At 36.3% G+C, this 15,983-nt stretch overlaps 1 protein-coding gene and 1 long non-coding RNA gene across 2 annotated transcripts; both read right to left on the bottom strand.

Moving 5' to 3' along the window:
- Positions 1–745: 745 nt before the first annotated feature.
- On the bottom strand, positions 746–5,202 carry LOC146917791 (uncharacterized). Its single transcript, XR_015015892.1, has 6 exons — positions 4,698–5,202; positions 4,549–4,601; positions 3,191–3,286; positions 2,277–2,322; positions 1,813–1,871; positions 746–1,072 (listed from the first exon to the last, which is right to left on the bottom strand). It is a non-coding gene; the product is annotated as an uncharacterized LOC146917791 (long non-coding RNA).
- A 6,470-nt stretch (positions 5,203–11,672) lies between these two features.
- Positions 11,673–12,509, bottom strand: LOC146917790 (uncharacterized). The gene has a single exon (XM_085721932.1). It carries the CDS (start codon positions 12,507–12,509, stop codon positions 11,673–11,675), a length of 837 nt encoding a protein of 278 aa, XP_085578058.1.
- Positions 12,510–15,983: the final 3,474 nt, after the last annotated feature.

Here is a 15,983-nt window from a genome sequence, read left to right as displayed (position 1 = left end):
CCGTGCAACGCACGGGAGAAACAGAGCAATATTATAATGTTTGAAAAATTGAAAGTGAGAATAGGGTGAAAGAGTGAGTATTTGAATTGTGTGAAATTTGTCTTGTAATTTATTTAATTGAGTGGAGTTTATGACTTTATCATTAATACAATTGTTAATCACAATATTATTTATACCTACAATATAAATAGAAACCTAAAGTAGATACCTATAGATCCCCATATTTGAAAAATATGAAATTTTGGACTTAAATCAAATACTTATAGCCCCCCATGTTTAGAGAAATATAAAATTTTGAATTACCGTCAAATACTTATATCCCCCATGTATAAGAAATATTGATTTGTTTGAGGTTAGCATTGAAATATATGCTTAGAGAATATTCAATATGATTTATGTCATATGAGAGAGAAGGAGAAGAAGAAGAAGAAAGAGAGAGTGAGAGAGATTAAAAGTGTGAATATTTGAATTTTGAGTTTAAATTGTGGGTGAAGTTTGTCATGTAATTTAATTGTATTTTGAACAAAAGGCATGTTTACAACTACTATCTTGTTGGATTAACGCATTAATAGAGTGTTTGTATATTATCGAGAGAGTAGAAGACCGAAAATACACTATCCAGAGGAAGATTTAGGAAGTATCCCGTGTAATGTTTTACATCCTATTATTTTTTTATACAGGGCCATGAATTTATCCAAAGGAAGATTTTGCATATTTTCTTCAATATTTAGTTAACTCAATCATATAACTGAAGAAGAGATTTATAAATTTACAGTGATATGAAACACAAAATCAATTATTCAATTCTAAATAAAAACAACAAAGTTTTGGTTCAAGAATTTAAATTAAAAATTACTCATAATCTATACATAAACTATACATAAACTTTGCAACTATATTGTTGGCCATGTAACTTTATTGTTAATTATTTTGTTGTGTTGTTGTTTCACTACATAACAGCAATAATGCACTTTGAATTTGGTCCTCCATAGATAAACTCCATGCATCTAACTCCACTTGTACATTAATTAGTATACCAAGCCTTCCTAGAATATCTTACTCCTGATAAACACTTCAAAACCAAAAGTATGTTAACTCTAAAGAAAATAACATACACACAGAAAAACTATAAGAGCTAGCATTTGCAATTCTTTTTAAGCTTCACTTTAAAATAAAAATGTTATTTGATATGTAATGAGAGATGTTTTACCCAAATAAGTATTAAAGATGTCAGACATTTCAATTTTGAAAAATATATTATAAGTATGAGAGAAGATTATATCAAAAACTTGAGATGGTGACAAATGATATCGTCAAAGAGGAAAAGAGCTGAAAAAATAAAGGTCCAGACTCACTTTCTTGTTTGAAATGATCGATATAAAGTTGTTTCACTTAAGATATAAGTAAAACAATGATATAGTGAAATTTATGTGATTTTAAAATTCCTTTTAAAAAAATCATAAGGGAGTTGTAATCTAAAGGAAAAATCAATTTCAAATCTAATGATATAGTGTTTTTTTAAAGCCATTTTAGTCCAAATAAGTTTCATCTTTGTAAACCAATATGATACTATTAAGAAAAGAGAAATGATATTTGTACAACCAATTTCTAACAACTTTTTGACAACTTTCTCTCTCATATTCACATATTTTTATTCTCTCTCTACCTTTTTCTCTCCCTATTGATTTTGACCAATTAAAATAAAGAAAAACAAAGTTGTCATGGAAGTTGTTTAGAAAAAGGTGTACAAATATCACTACTCTTAAGAAAAATCACATAGATTGGCCTAAACAAAGTTTAAAAAGTGAATACCCAAGTAAAGTTCCAAGGTCATGGCTGACTGCAAGCCCTCAATCAGTTCCAATGTATACCTAACATATCATGTGTATATCCATGAATGATCAACGTAAAAAATGTCAATAACTTAGTCAAGCAATATCTATATAGTTTTGAAACAATGTAACGAAGAAATACACATGATATGTTAGTCATCTCCAAATTAGAATCAAGTCAAGCAATATCTATATAGTTTTGAAACAATGTAACGAAGAAATACACATGATATGTTAGTCATCTCCAAATTAGAATCAAGTCGCATCTATCAAAAAACTGTCAGATTCAGCAAAATAAGCATAGCTTATTTGATTTAAATTCATGCAATTCTCTAATGTACATCCATCTTTCATTGAAAGAAAAATATTCTATCAAAGTCACTGTCAAAAAAATGTCATAACAGTTGAAGAGTAAAAATGGACATGATAAGTCCCACAACTCACCATCTTTAATAACGCCGAAAGCTCCAGTAAATAGATTAACTACCTTCTGTATAGTTGAATAAAACTCAATTAGGTATAAACTCTATCATATAATACCAACTTTGACACAAAAAGAGTGAGTGATAAAAAGTGATGAGACCATTCGGCTGTCCAAATTGTTGATCCTTTTGTTAATTATAACATTGCATCAATGATCCTTTATGCAAGTTAAAGAATTACTAAGATAACATTTATTCCTGGTAGACCAATTCTAACATATTGACTAAATTAATTATGGGATATGGTATGTTCCATGAATGACAGAACAACAACAACAACACACACAATCAGGTGGTGGCTATTTTTTTTTTTTAATTAAGTGATAAAAAAAGTATTAAATTCGCCTTTGGTGGAAAATATGGATAGTAGCAATTCATTTTTTTTCGTTGTTTTATGGTTCGTGGCAAAAAGTATTTTCCATCGAATAATTACATAAAAATGACAATTCTGGTCCATCAAAACAAATATAATTTGTGAAAAATATATAGTTCAATGAAACAATTACATTAGCATTAGCAAGGAGAAATTTTACAAAACTAAACTTATTCAACTAAATGAGTTTTTCCTGATATTTAGAGATGTGATTTTGAAAAGACAAACTAAATGTATTACAAAAAATTAAAAGCATCATCAATGAGTGATGTAAAGAATTATCATTTTTAGTTTCAAAAAAAAGAAGTATCATTTGAAAATTGGATGGAGAGAGTGAATTTCTCATTTTTCTTTGTTGATTTGATGAGCGAGAATGAAAGTTGGTTTTGTTTGGCTTATTATTGTCTATTTTGACCAAATCTTAACTATTCAAAGAAAATATAGCAGATCCACAAAATATGGCTAGAAAATAGGATTCTTGTTAATTCAGAAAAGAATCTTACCAAATGAAGCCCTCTCTTGCAGAGAAGAAGAGCCCAAATGAAAAATAGTGAAGTCTGATTTCATCTCAAGCTTGCCACACAATGTCATGTTAGACCCTAAGTAAAGAGAGACAAAAATAAACTTATTCAACATGTGGATATACCCAATTGCTCGCAGACATACTCATTTTATAGCACAACAAAGCAAAACTAAATTTAAAATAAGACATTTACTAAAAAGTTAAAGTCGTTGTGACCATCCGGTAAGTAATTCAATTCATCAATATGCCTTCCTGTTCACAAATTGAATTTGAAAACCAACCTAAATAAATGTCAACTCATTCAATATAACATCATAAATCACTAATTATAATCTGTCATTTGGCCAGTAGCAAAGCATCTGAAGAATTCATAGTTAGCAAAAAGATTCTAAAATGAAGAATGATATTGGGCCATTTGACAACCTGTTTATTGTTGACACTAATCAGTTAACAAATGTACCAATTGTTCCTCATTTAACATATTTCCCATTTCTTACTCAAATCTAGCAATGATAGTTTTGAAATTCTTAAGCATAGACTATCCCTAAATTCTCTTAGCACTATACTTTACAGAAAAATTAATAACTAAAACTAAAAACTCACAAATAAAGGGGGAAAACCAATCAAACTAACAAATCAATCACAAAAATTGTGTTCAGAACAACTATGCAGACTTGCAGTTCATGATTTAGTGAACAAAAAGGGGATAAAAAACCAACAAACCAACGAAGAACAAAAAAAAATTAACGGATTTGGTACACAATGATCAACGCATAATCAAATAAACTGTTCGGATTGAGCACAATTTTCGCTCGCCATGAGATCTGAATCGTGCAACATGTTAACGAACTTGTTGGAGTAGACGCTCATGGCTCTAAAACCCCATTACTTCTAAAATTGTTCAGAAACAAAAAGAGAGAGAGCATGAATAACAAAGCAAAAATTTGCGGGTTGAATTGAAAGTGGTTTTAATAGAGAAAGAGGCCATGAAATATCAAAGGGATTAAAGTGATAGATTGGGATTAAAGTATGCATTTGCAATTTTGATTCAATATTTAAAATAGATATATAAATAAACTACAAAAATAAGAAACCTTAAATCAAGATCAGTAAATTAGAAACTCAAGCTTCATTTCATTTTATGCATTATGTAGATATAAAGCCTTACATATCAGTGAGTATACAATTTCAATCACTTGAAGAGAAACCCAATACATATAATGAAATAAGCCAAAAAATAAAAATAAAATTGAAATCAACTATAAAAATCTTCAAAGATTATAAAACAAATATTAATTTAGAAAAAGTAATAAAAGTTATTAATAATTAGAGACTTACCTTCAAACAGTTATCAGCACCATTTTGCTCAACTGATTCGACGCACATTTTCACTGCATCAACCACAAAATCAAGATTTCAAAAACCAAAAAAAAAAACGATTTGAAGTGATTGAGATTAAATAAATTTGGGGATTCCGAGTCACTTGCCTTTCGATGAGCCTCAATTGATTGGACGATGATATCTTCAGCAGCAAATCCATCATAGGTCGCCGTCGCCGATTTCGGTGTTTTGCGTTCTGAGACTATCACCTGATTTAGACGCGATTCAACTTCGAATGCAAGTTGTGTCGCTCAGTCTCCATGTCGTCGTCGATATCATCAGAGAGTGGTTATACATAGAGATTGGTGATTGTGAAACTGAAATGGTTTTTCTTCTTCTTCAAATTTAGGGTTAATTCATGTTGTTGATTGAAAAAGATGTGAGGGTGAGAAGAATGGAGAGAGAGAGTGAGAGATTGAATTGGTGTTTTAGACGCAGAGAGAGAAGAAAAAAGAAGTGGTGAGAGATTTGAATTGTGGTGTTTGAATTTGAATTTGAATTTGAATTGGTGCAGAGGTGGAGTTAAAGAATTTGTCTCATAGCTGAATTTTTTTCCACAAAGAGGCTGAAGAGTGGAACTTTTGGCCGTGATTACAGGGAAAGCCGGAAAGCATTCCCTTTCTGCTTCATGCATTTATGTTTTTTCCAGAAAAGCTGTAATAGTGCATAATTAGAGTATTGGGCTTGCCATAAGTGGGCCTCAATTTCAAACTGGGTTTTGTTTGTTTCTCAAAATTAGGCAAGAAACACCCCTTTCTTGGAGGGAAATTTAGAAATTCAAATTTTGATGGTTAAAATTGAATATTGGAGATTTTAAAATTCTAAAAAAAATGTGGATTACATGTTTTTCTGCTCCAACTTACTAAATTTGATGATAAAATGAGCTTTTAAGAAGTGATGATTTGGCATTGATAGCTTAAGAATTTGACACATTGGATTGGAGGCCTAAAAATTGTTCCCCATTTGTATCTTATTAAGATTAAGATAACTAAACTATGTTTACCACAAAAATCACTAGATATTGTGCAAGAGCCAACAAATAAGGATTCACTGTTGATGCATGTCATATGGAGAAGAATATTTTTTGACATAGAGATCAATTTGCTTGATTATTATCAACCGTAAAACAATCAAGATTTTTTTAAAAAATAAAATTGAATTTTTTTTTTTTACCCCATGTGCCGTGGCATGATACATCATGTTGACTAACAGTTGAAATTGATGGAAAGGACAAACTGATAATTTTAAAGGGGTTTTTGTAGTTTCTTAAAAGTCTTGTAATTTTTAGGCTTAATTGCACTTTTGGTCCCCTATTTTTTTAGGCTTATTTTTGGCCCCCAAGGCCAAAAAAAATAAAAAAAAATGACACGTGGCACCTCATTTAGGGTGCCACGTCAGCGTTGGGGGCCAAAACTGCCAAAGATTCAATACTTAGAGGGCTGTTTTGTATTTAAATTAGTTAGGGGGCCGTAACCGCAAGTTTTGGAAAGATAGGGACCAAAAGTGCAATTAAGCCTAATTTTTAACAAAAGTTACAATTCCAAGAGGATTTGCGTCTATTCACGCATTGTTTATTGTAATAAAAAAAAGGGTTAATTAAGTTTTTAGTCCCTATAAATATTTACAGTTTTGTTTTTAGTCCCTACAAAATAAAATCACACTTTTTAGTCCCTGTGACATTTTTCTTAAGGATTTTAGGGACTAAAAATGTTGATGGAAAAATTTTATAGGGATTAAAAATGCTGATGGAAAATTTTATAGGGACTAAAAATGTTGATGGAAAATTTTATAGGGACTAAAAAGTGTGATTTTATTTTGTAGGGACTAAAAACAAAATTCTAAATATTTATAGGGACCATTTACTTAATTAACCCTAAAAAAAAAGTCTATTGCTTATTATTACGAGAATATCTTTTTTCCTCCCCTACTTTAACATAGGTACGGACTATCCTTGAAATTATTTTGCTTAATCAATATGGGGAAATTGCCTGGAAATTGCTTCTACTGACAACGTAGTCCCACTTTCATGACTTTAGATACTCCAAAGTCCTTTTGAGTTCAGTACACACACTCTGCATAATTGATATTCTACAAACAGTTGTTCTTTCCTTTGAATCTAAATACTAATATTCACCAAACCACACTCATTCATTCATCATGGCTTTCCACACAGTCACAGATCGATTCAAGTACGATGTTTTCCTCAGCTTTCGTGGTGAGGATACTCGCCATGGTTTCACCAGCTATCTCAAGAAAGCTCTTGATGACAAAGGAGTTAGAACATTCATTGATGAAAATAATCTTCAAAAAGGTGAAGAAATCACACCATCACTTCTGAATGCAATTGAAGAGTCCATGATGGCCATTGTTGTCCTCTCTGAAAATTATGCTTCTTCATCCTTTTGCTTACAATAACTTTCAAAGATCCTAGATACGATGAAAGATAAGGTGGGTCGTTCCGTTTTTCCGGTATTTTATAAGGTGGATCCTTCTGATGTACGAAAGTTGAAAAGGAGTTATGGTGAAGCAATGCAAAAACATAAGGCCAATTCCAATCTGGATAACTGGAAGTCTGATATAGTGGCAGTGGCAAGTTAGGGGGTTCAAACTTTTAAAATTTTAATTAATAATTATAATAACTTATAAAAAAAATTATACAAACACCTATAGCAGACACAACGCTAAATAAATACAACCAAAATCCAAGGCCGATCTTGAGATTTTAGGTGCTCTGAGCAATCGATAAAGTTGTGTCGTTTTTAATTATTCGATTGTTTTTCTTTTTGTATTTTTTGTTGTAAAAGATTCATTTATAATCAAGGTTCTCTAAAAGTATATTTTCAATAGTCATTTTAATGTCCTTAATACTAATTACGAAGTAAAAATAATAATTTTGATGTCTTTAAGAATAGTCATTTTGATGTCCTTAATTTTGATATCCGTATAATATGCTGGATGGGACTAACCACATGTGCTTCATCCCCATATTAATTTAGTCGTGAATATATTGATTCCTTCTTTTTTTAAGGGTATTGATTCTTTTATTGTAAAAAAAAAAAAAAAAAGATTTAGGTGCACTTTTGCCCCTCCATATGCATCATAATTAATTTTTGGCATTTTTTCTTATTTTGAATAAAAATCACATGGTTATAAGAGTGGAATGTTACATCAATAAATGATGTCACATCAGTGTAAATTTTGGGAGCGAGAGTACTAAAATCTAGGAGAGGATGTTCCGAGGACTTCAAATCTTTTGATTATGTTCCCCCCTCAGGACAGGAGGTATACTTTGATATCCTTGCCGGAGAGCTTGCAAAGAAAGCAATTTATTTTCCTGACATTTAGTAGTTCATGTTAAATTCTAAGTCTAACTAGTAAGTGGGGTACTCATCATATATTCATGCATGAAAAAGAGGAGTTTAGAGATTGTTATAAGATAATGAACATACTCGGTGAGAAAAATGTCGAAGATTTAGAGTGAAACATCGAGGATGGTTGTACAAAAATTGTTAAGTTTTTATTTATAACACACTTATTATATCGTAGTTTAGTCGATTTCTTAGTTTGGTTGTGTCAAGTAGTAGAGATGGTTTATATTTTTAGAATACTCATCTCTTTCTAGATTGACAACAAGAATGGGATTTACTAACTGCACTTCATTCATTTTGTATTTTATTACTTTACTAATACTATTCTCCCATGTTCTTGCTCCATTAAAATCTCTCTCTCTGTTTTTTTTTTTTGAAACGGCAAATATTATTAACCAACAAGCCCGTGCAAGACGCACTAATAAGCTCGGGTGGAAAAAAATACAATGAAGGGGAAATCGGTTGCCACAACAATTACCCGGCTCGAACAAAAACCCCTTTAAAAACCACCCTTAACAAAGAAACAACACCAAAAGAGAATTGACGCTTGCATATACCGGTGATAGGACACTAGCATACCCCTGCGTCAACACCTATAACCACCTAAAAAACAAACAAGGTCCTACCCTAACAGCCGCCCCTATGATTCAGATGCCCACAACAAAACAGCCTGACCACTGAACACAAGACAGCACACAGGCAGCTGAAAGCAAAAAACCAGAAGGCCCCAAAAGAGATAGGAGAACCAAAGCAAAACTAACAGAAGACCGCACGCAACCTCCAAAACAGCAACACAAAGCCGAGGCAAAGCTGGGACCAACCTGAACCAGAAAAACCAGAACAAAAACCATAACAGGGCCTTGTAAATAGCAGCTAAAAACAGCAGGAAAGACGACAGACAAGGACGCACAAATCATAGCCCAAAAAAACAGCAGACCCGCCTCCACCCCTTAAACCCTCCTACGTAACAGACAGTCAACTGGATCCCAACACCATTCATAGAACAAGCAGGAGGGGATATCTAGTCTCGATAAACTCCATCTCCAAGATAAAACCTTGACGTCCTCCACTATACTATTCACATCAAAACCTCCGTTATTGAAAATTATATCATTCCTAGCCTTCCATAGCAGCCAAACCGCCGCATGCCAGATAAGGTAATAGCCCTTATGAGCCTTCTTGTTGACCGCCAAATCGCTCCAGCACTCCCAGTGGTAGAAAAGGTTCGGAGGTATAATAAAACGCCCATTTAGCCAAACCATAAGCTGATCCCACACCTTGCTTGCCAAGCGACGATGCAGGAACAAGTGAGTTGATGTTTCCACAGAGTTAGCACAAAAGGCACATGAGACAGGCACATCCGGAGGGAGGACATTCCGCAAAGCTAGATTACTCCTAGTTGGGATCCAGTCATAAAGGAGCTTCCAAAAAAATGCCACCACCTTGGACAAGGCCGGACTCTTCCAAATGTCCCTAAACACCCTCCTCTCCAAAGGGCCAAGCACATCTTCCTCCCCCACCTCACTATCCAACTTCTTATACATGGACTTCACTGAAAAAACCCCATTATCTTCGAGTCTCCAAATCCAACGATCATCCTCTTGAGAGAACACAAAACCTTCCAAATCATGCAACAAGTTTGCCATTAAATTCTCCTCCAACACAAAGAACCTCCGTCTCCAAGACCACCCCCAACCACCATCCACCTCCCAAATATCACCAATACACGCGTCTTTTTGATTAGAGATGTCAAAGAGATGGGGATATCTACTCCTAAGCGAAGCTTCCCCCATCCAAACATGGTTCCAAAAGCTAGTAGTGTTACCATTACCCACCTTTCTAACTACCTCCAAATTGAACCAAGAGGAGCCCTCCCTCTTATCCAAACCCACCAAGTCTTTCCACCACTTAGACGCGAACCAAGGCAAATTGACTTCCCCCTCGTCTAAAACATTAAACACACCTTCGCCATATTTCTCCCGAAATACCTCCTTCCAAAGCATCTGCCCGCCGTGGAGAAGGCGCCACCGCCATTTAGCCAAAAGGCTCAAGTTAACCTTACGGACATCCCTCACACCCAATCCACCCCTAGCTTTAGGGAGGCACACCTTCGACCAACTAACCCAAGCCACCTTCCTACCCCCTTCCACACCACCCCAAAGGAATTCTCTTTGAATTCTAACAATCTTCCTCCAAACTTTCACCGGCATCTTCAAGTAGGACAAAAAATAAATAGGGATAGCATTAAGCACCGAGTTGAGCAACACAATCCTACCCTCTAGACTTAGGTATTTATGACCCCAAGAATTCAATCTCTTGCCAAGATGCTCCATTAAAGGATCCCAAGTTGAAATTCTACCGTGATTAGCACCCACCGGTAAGCCAAGGTACAAGAAAGGAATACTCCCTCTAGTACAATTAAGAAAGCTACACGCCATATCCATAAAATCGGGCGACACGTTCAACCCAATTAAGCAACTCTTAGAGAAATTCACCTTTAACCCAGACGCCATCTCAAACCCCCTCAAAACAGCCTTCAATGTCCACAAGTTTTCCACCGTAGCCTTCCCCACACACAAAGTGTCATCCGCATATTGAAGATGGGAAATCACCAACCCATCGTCATGGAAGCGAAGACCCTCGAAGCGGTTTACTCTTTCGGCGTTACGCATCAATCCACTAAACCCTTCGGCCACAACAAGGAAAAGGAAAGGTGCAAGTCGGTCCCCTTGCTTAAGACCTCTTTGAATATTGATTTCCTCAGTCGGACTTCCATTAACAAGGATGGACATGCTACCACCACACACACAAGCCTTCATCCAAGACACCCACTTGGCACAAAAACCTAGTCTCCGAAGCATGTACACCAAAAAACCCCAATCAACCGAATCATAGGCCTTCTCAAAGTCTACCTTAAGAATCAAAACTTGGCTCTTAACTTTCCGCGCATAATCCACCACTTCATCCGCAATTAACACCCCGTCCACCAAATTTCTCCCTTTCAAAAATGCCACTTGAGAGGGGGAAATAATAGAATTCATAACCGCGGCCATCCTTCTAGCAAGCACCTTAGAGAGGAGCTTATACAAACTCCTAAGAAGCGAGATAGGTCTGAAATCCTTCAAAGCCAACGGAGCGGACACCTTGGGAATGAGAGTCACAAAATAAGCCAACATACTCTTAGGCACCACCTCATTCGCATGGAATTGATCAAACATGATCCGAACCTCATCTCTCAACAAATACCAAGACTCCTTAAAGAAGGCGAAATTAAAACTATCCGGACCCGGGCATTTGTTACCATCGCTCTCCTTCACCACCCTTTCAATCTCCTCAAGCGAAAACTGCGCCACTAACCCATCATTATCCACTTCCGACAAACTATTGAAGGGAACACCATCAAGCCTTGGCTGCTCACAAGGAACACTCGACACATGATTAGAAAAGAAAGACACCACCTCTCTTCTCATATCCATCGGAGATTGCACCCACACATCATTTACTTTAAGAGCCCTCAAAGAGTTCCTACTCTTCCTCGCCTTGACACAATTATGGAAAAATTTAGAATTTGCATCCCCTTCCTTAAACCATCTAGATCTCGATCTTTGCACCATGCTAGCATCCAAGGCTTTAAGAAGACGCCACATTTCTGCGAATTTCATCTTGCGCCACTCCACCTCGTCTCCAGTAAGGGAACCATCCTCACCTTTCAAATCAAGATCCAAAATTTCCCCCCCTCAACTCATCCACCCTAGTTGACATATCTCCATACTCCACCTTGTTCCACTCTCTAAGCCGAAATTTTAAGCCCTTAAGTTTCTCTTTTAGCACAAAACTCATCCAACCACTTGTTTGTTGGGATCTCCAAAATTCCTCCACCACCCCTTTAAAGCCACTGTTATTGAGCCAATGATTGTTAAAACGGAACGGCTTTGGACCCCAATCCCAACCACCATATTTTAACACCAACGGACAATGGTCGGACACATCCCTTGGGAGAGCCCAAAGAGAAGCTTCACCCCAAAGCAAGGACCAATCCTCCGAGATAAGGACCCGATCAATTCTACTCATGGACCTTCCATTAGGATGGGACCAAGTGAAACGGCGGCCCCACAACCTTAAATCTTCAAGATCAATCTCCATCAAAAAGGTGTTGAAGAGAGTACATTCTAGGGAAAGATTTAAAGGGCCCTCCTCATTCACCCCTATTCTCTCATCCCTTCCACACACCGCATTAAAATCTCCAAGGACACACCAAGCCCCGTTTCCCAAGCTTCTACGGCACTCCGAAAGGTTCTCCCACAATTTCCTTTTCCCTGGCAAGTCACACTTAGAGTACACGTTAACCACCAAACATCTATGCAGACGCGGACCCCAATTCAAACAAACCCCCACAAAACCTTCTCCCAAGAAAGTAAAATTTGTGGAAGCCAACGATTTACGCCAAATAGAAAGAATACCACCACTACTACCTTCAGACGGGAGAAAAGCAAAATCACAATCGTCGCTCCCCCATAATTGGTTACAAAGAGCTTGATTCACCTCCTCCATCTTGGTCTCTTGAATGGCTAAGAATTCAATTTTATGAAACCTAACCAACTCCTTGATTTTATTTTTCTTAATTCTCCATCCTAAGCCTCTAATATTAAAGGTTGTAATGATCATAGATCATACACAACCCTCTCCTTTTTGTTCATCACTTTGACATCCCCCTTTTCCATATCCACCATGTTGTTAGAGATCCCCCCTGTTCAACAGGAAAAGTAAGTCCCACCTCCTTTTGTACGCCCAACAATTTGATAGCCGCCATTAAATTAGCCTCCTTGCTGGCCTCATGTGCCTTCTCCATCAATTCAATATTTCCAGACATCTCCTCCTCACCATCTTCATCTTGATAAGAATTGACCTCCGCCCTATCAACTTGTAAAGGCTTATCTAAGGAGTAATCCTTAGGGGACTGTCCACCCTTGCGTTTTTTCCCCCCACCTCTCTTACCACTCCCTTGTTCCACCAAAAGCACACCGTTAGACGCACCCAGTTGCTTATATGTTTGCCTCCCTTCCTTCAACCTCTGCCTCTGCTTTTGCTTTTGTTTAGACGGATAATAGTCATGAATCTGAATGTCAACAGAATCACTGTATTCCGATATATCCGACTCCTCTTGAGGAAACCTTATGTGTGTATTCACACTAGGCACCCTTCCTTCATGACGTGAAGCCACGCCATTTTCCAAAGAGACATGAGCCTGAGAGACACGGGCAGGGCTTCTAACAGCTTCTAAAAAATGGAGACCAGAATTTGCTAATTTCTTTGTCTGAAGAGTCCCACCAGCACATGAAGGCGAAAGCCCACCTGAATCCCCCACGTGCTTCCCATTGACACCGGACCCACAATCAACATCTGGCTCTTTCTCTTTCCCTTTTGCCACACTCTCCTGAGCGCGTGGCATCCAAGCGTCCTCACTGGGTCCCACATCCTTGAGCTTCTGATTGGATGAGGAACACTCCACCAAATCCACCTCTTGTCCCAAGTCCACATCCACATCCTTAGCTTCTCTCCCCTCCACGTGATTCACATCAGACAAAACTAAAGGAGTTTGTTCCTCCAAAAGGGGGGTAGGATCCTGTCCCAACAAAGATACTGCAGGTTGACCAGTAGGATTAGCAAAAGCTGTTGTCTTGTCGCCGTACCTGGGACTGCACACCTCCTGCCTAATCCGAACGGACACCTCTGACCCATCACCATCATCACTATCATCGGAGCCAGATGTAACACCCTCCTTTTATTTAATTATTTTTATTAAGTTAGAATCTATTTATGTGATTTAATTATATATAAGAGGTGTTAGTATTTTATTACGTGGCATATTTCTATTATTTATTAGAATATGAGAATTATTAGTGTAAATAGAATTGAGGGTTAGAATAGAAAGGAGATTAAGTTGTTGGGCCCAAATAGATTTAGAAAGAATAGAAAGGTTATAAATAGAGGAAGCTAGGTTGAGAGAATAGTTGACAACATACGTTCAAGTTTTGGAGAAAAGAGGAGAAAAGCCAAGAGAAGAAGAGAAGAAGAGAGAGCTGCGATTTCTGCAAAATTAAGGTAAGGGTGAGACTATCTTGCTTTAATATTAAGTTGTAAATCATTAGATTACATCTAACAAAGTTGGGGAGAGTTTGTGAGATTAAGAGGATTAGGGTTTGAGTGAAGAATTGAGGATTAATGGATGAAAATTGTTAGATTGATGTAGAAACTGTGAACAGTCCTTAGATAATCCGTAGAATGATTATTGGAATAGTTTTGAGGTTTAAAACATATGATTAGATGAGAAGTCAGTGAGTTTAAGAATTAGGGTTTATGAGCGATTTTGATGATTAGATGATGAAGAACCGTAGAATTGATGAGAGAATCATGAACAAACCTTAGATATCCTATAGGAATGTTATTAGAAGTAGTTTGATGGTTAGAAACATGAGAATGGATGAAAAGTTGAGATTCTGAGAAAAAATGATTTTAAGTGTTTTTGAGAAATAAGTGATTCTAGGATAAGCTGTTTTGGAGATTTAAAAATATGATTTTTCAGTAAAATATGATAGGATTTGTCGAATAGAACGCGTAGGCGAAAACGGAATCGGATTCGGAGTAACGGTTAGGTTTTTACGGACGAAACGGTGAAATCGAAAAAAAATGGGACTGCACAGGTCTGCGTCGCAGGTGGGCTACTGCCTTCCCACGCCTGGGCGCAGTTTTCCACGCCTGAGCGCAGCAAGGCAGCCCCTCATGGGTGACTGCTTGTTGTGCTTTCGTTGCGTGCTGTCAAAACTTCAATTGTTGCGTTCTTGTGTCTTTTTCACCCGTTTCCGTGTTGAATTAGCTCTCGGTGTAAACATGAAAGTTGTAGATAATTGAGTTAGCTTTCTAATGGCTTTGGAGTGACTAGAAAATTATGTGTACATTTTGAGTTTGGATGAAAATAGTCCAAGTGGGTCTTCAGAAAACTTTAAGAAAACTTAGCATAACTAATCCCAAGTTAGTCCAAAAACTTATGGTTGGTTTCCCAACTTCAACTTAAGTATTAGGGATTTAGTTGAGGTGTTTTATGAGTATTTGGCTTATGTCTCATTGATCAAACTTGATTTGCTTTTGAAGAATGTTTTGGACTTTGATATGAATGTAATTGATTAATGTATATGTGGTTATTGTTGTTGATATGTTGGAATACATTATGTGAGTATTGTATGATACATAATATTATGATGTTCTATGATGTTAAGTTGATACGATTCATTTCTTATTGATGATATGATATTCTAGCACTGTTATATGCTGCAATTGTTGATGTTTGTTGCTGCTGAATCTTAGTGAAGATGTATAAGTCGGTCTAAGTTGTCATGATTTAAGAAGTTGTCCATTTTAATGGAATTGTATAAGATGTTCACGTTGTTGTCCAAGTTGTAGGAAGATTGTGTCGTTGCATAGTCAGTGATGGGGGCTTAATGCCCGACAGGTTCTTTATGACCTTAGCGATGGAGGCTTAATGCCCGACAAGTCCAAATATGACCTTAGCGAATGGGGCTTAATGCCCTGGTGGTACCACATGCATATTGAAGTTGTCTAAGTTGTTGTTGAAGTTGTCTAAGTTGTTGTTGAAGATGTTGTTGCATTGTAGAGTCGTCATAACTTATATTTGATGATGATTTAATGATGATGTTTGTTTAAGAAGTTGATTACGAACTTAATTATGAAGTTGTTTTCGATAAATGATATGCTTTGATAATGATACTTATGTGAAATACATGATGATGCTTATGATTATATTTGGTGTTAGATGTTGATGCTTATGATCATTATATGTGTTGATGTTTGTGATTAATATGTGTTGATGTTTGTAATTAATATTTGATGATGTATGCTGATGTTTATGAATTAGTAATTGATGTTATATGATGATGTTTACGTCTATAATTAAGATGATATAAGATGAAGTGTATAATTAATGTAGGAGATTAATGATGCTAGTTAATG

The sequence above is a fragment of the Medicago sativa genome, chromosome 6 (assembly GCF_051527215.1).
Source record: "Medicago sativa cultivar Bolivia chromosome 6, Bolivia_mono, whole genome shotgun sequence".
NCBI lineage: Eukaryota > Viridiplantae > Streptophyta > Magnoliopsida > Fabales > Fabaceae > Medicago > Medicago sativa.
The sequence above is the reverse complement of the archived record's forward strand: the minus strand, read 5'-3'. Positions and strand labels throughout refer to the sequence as shown.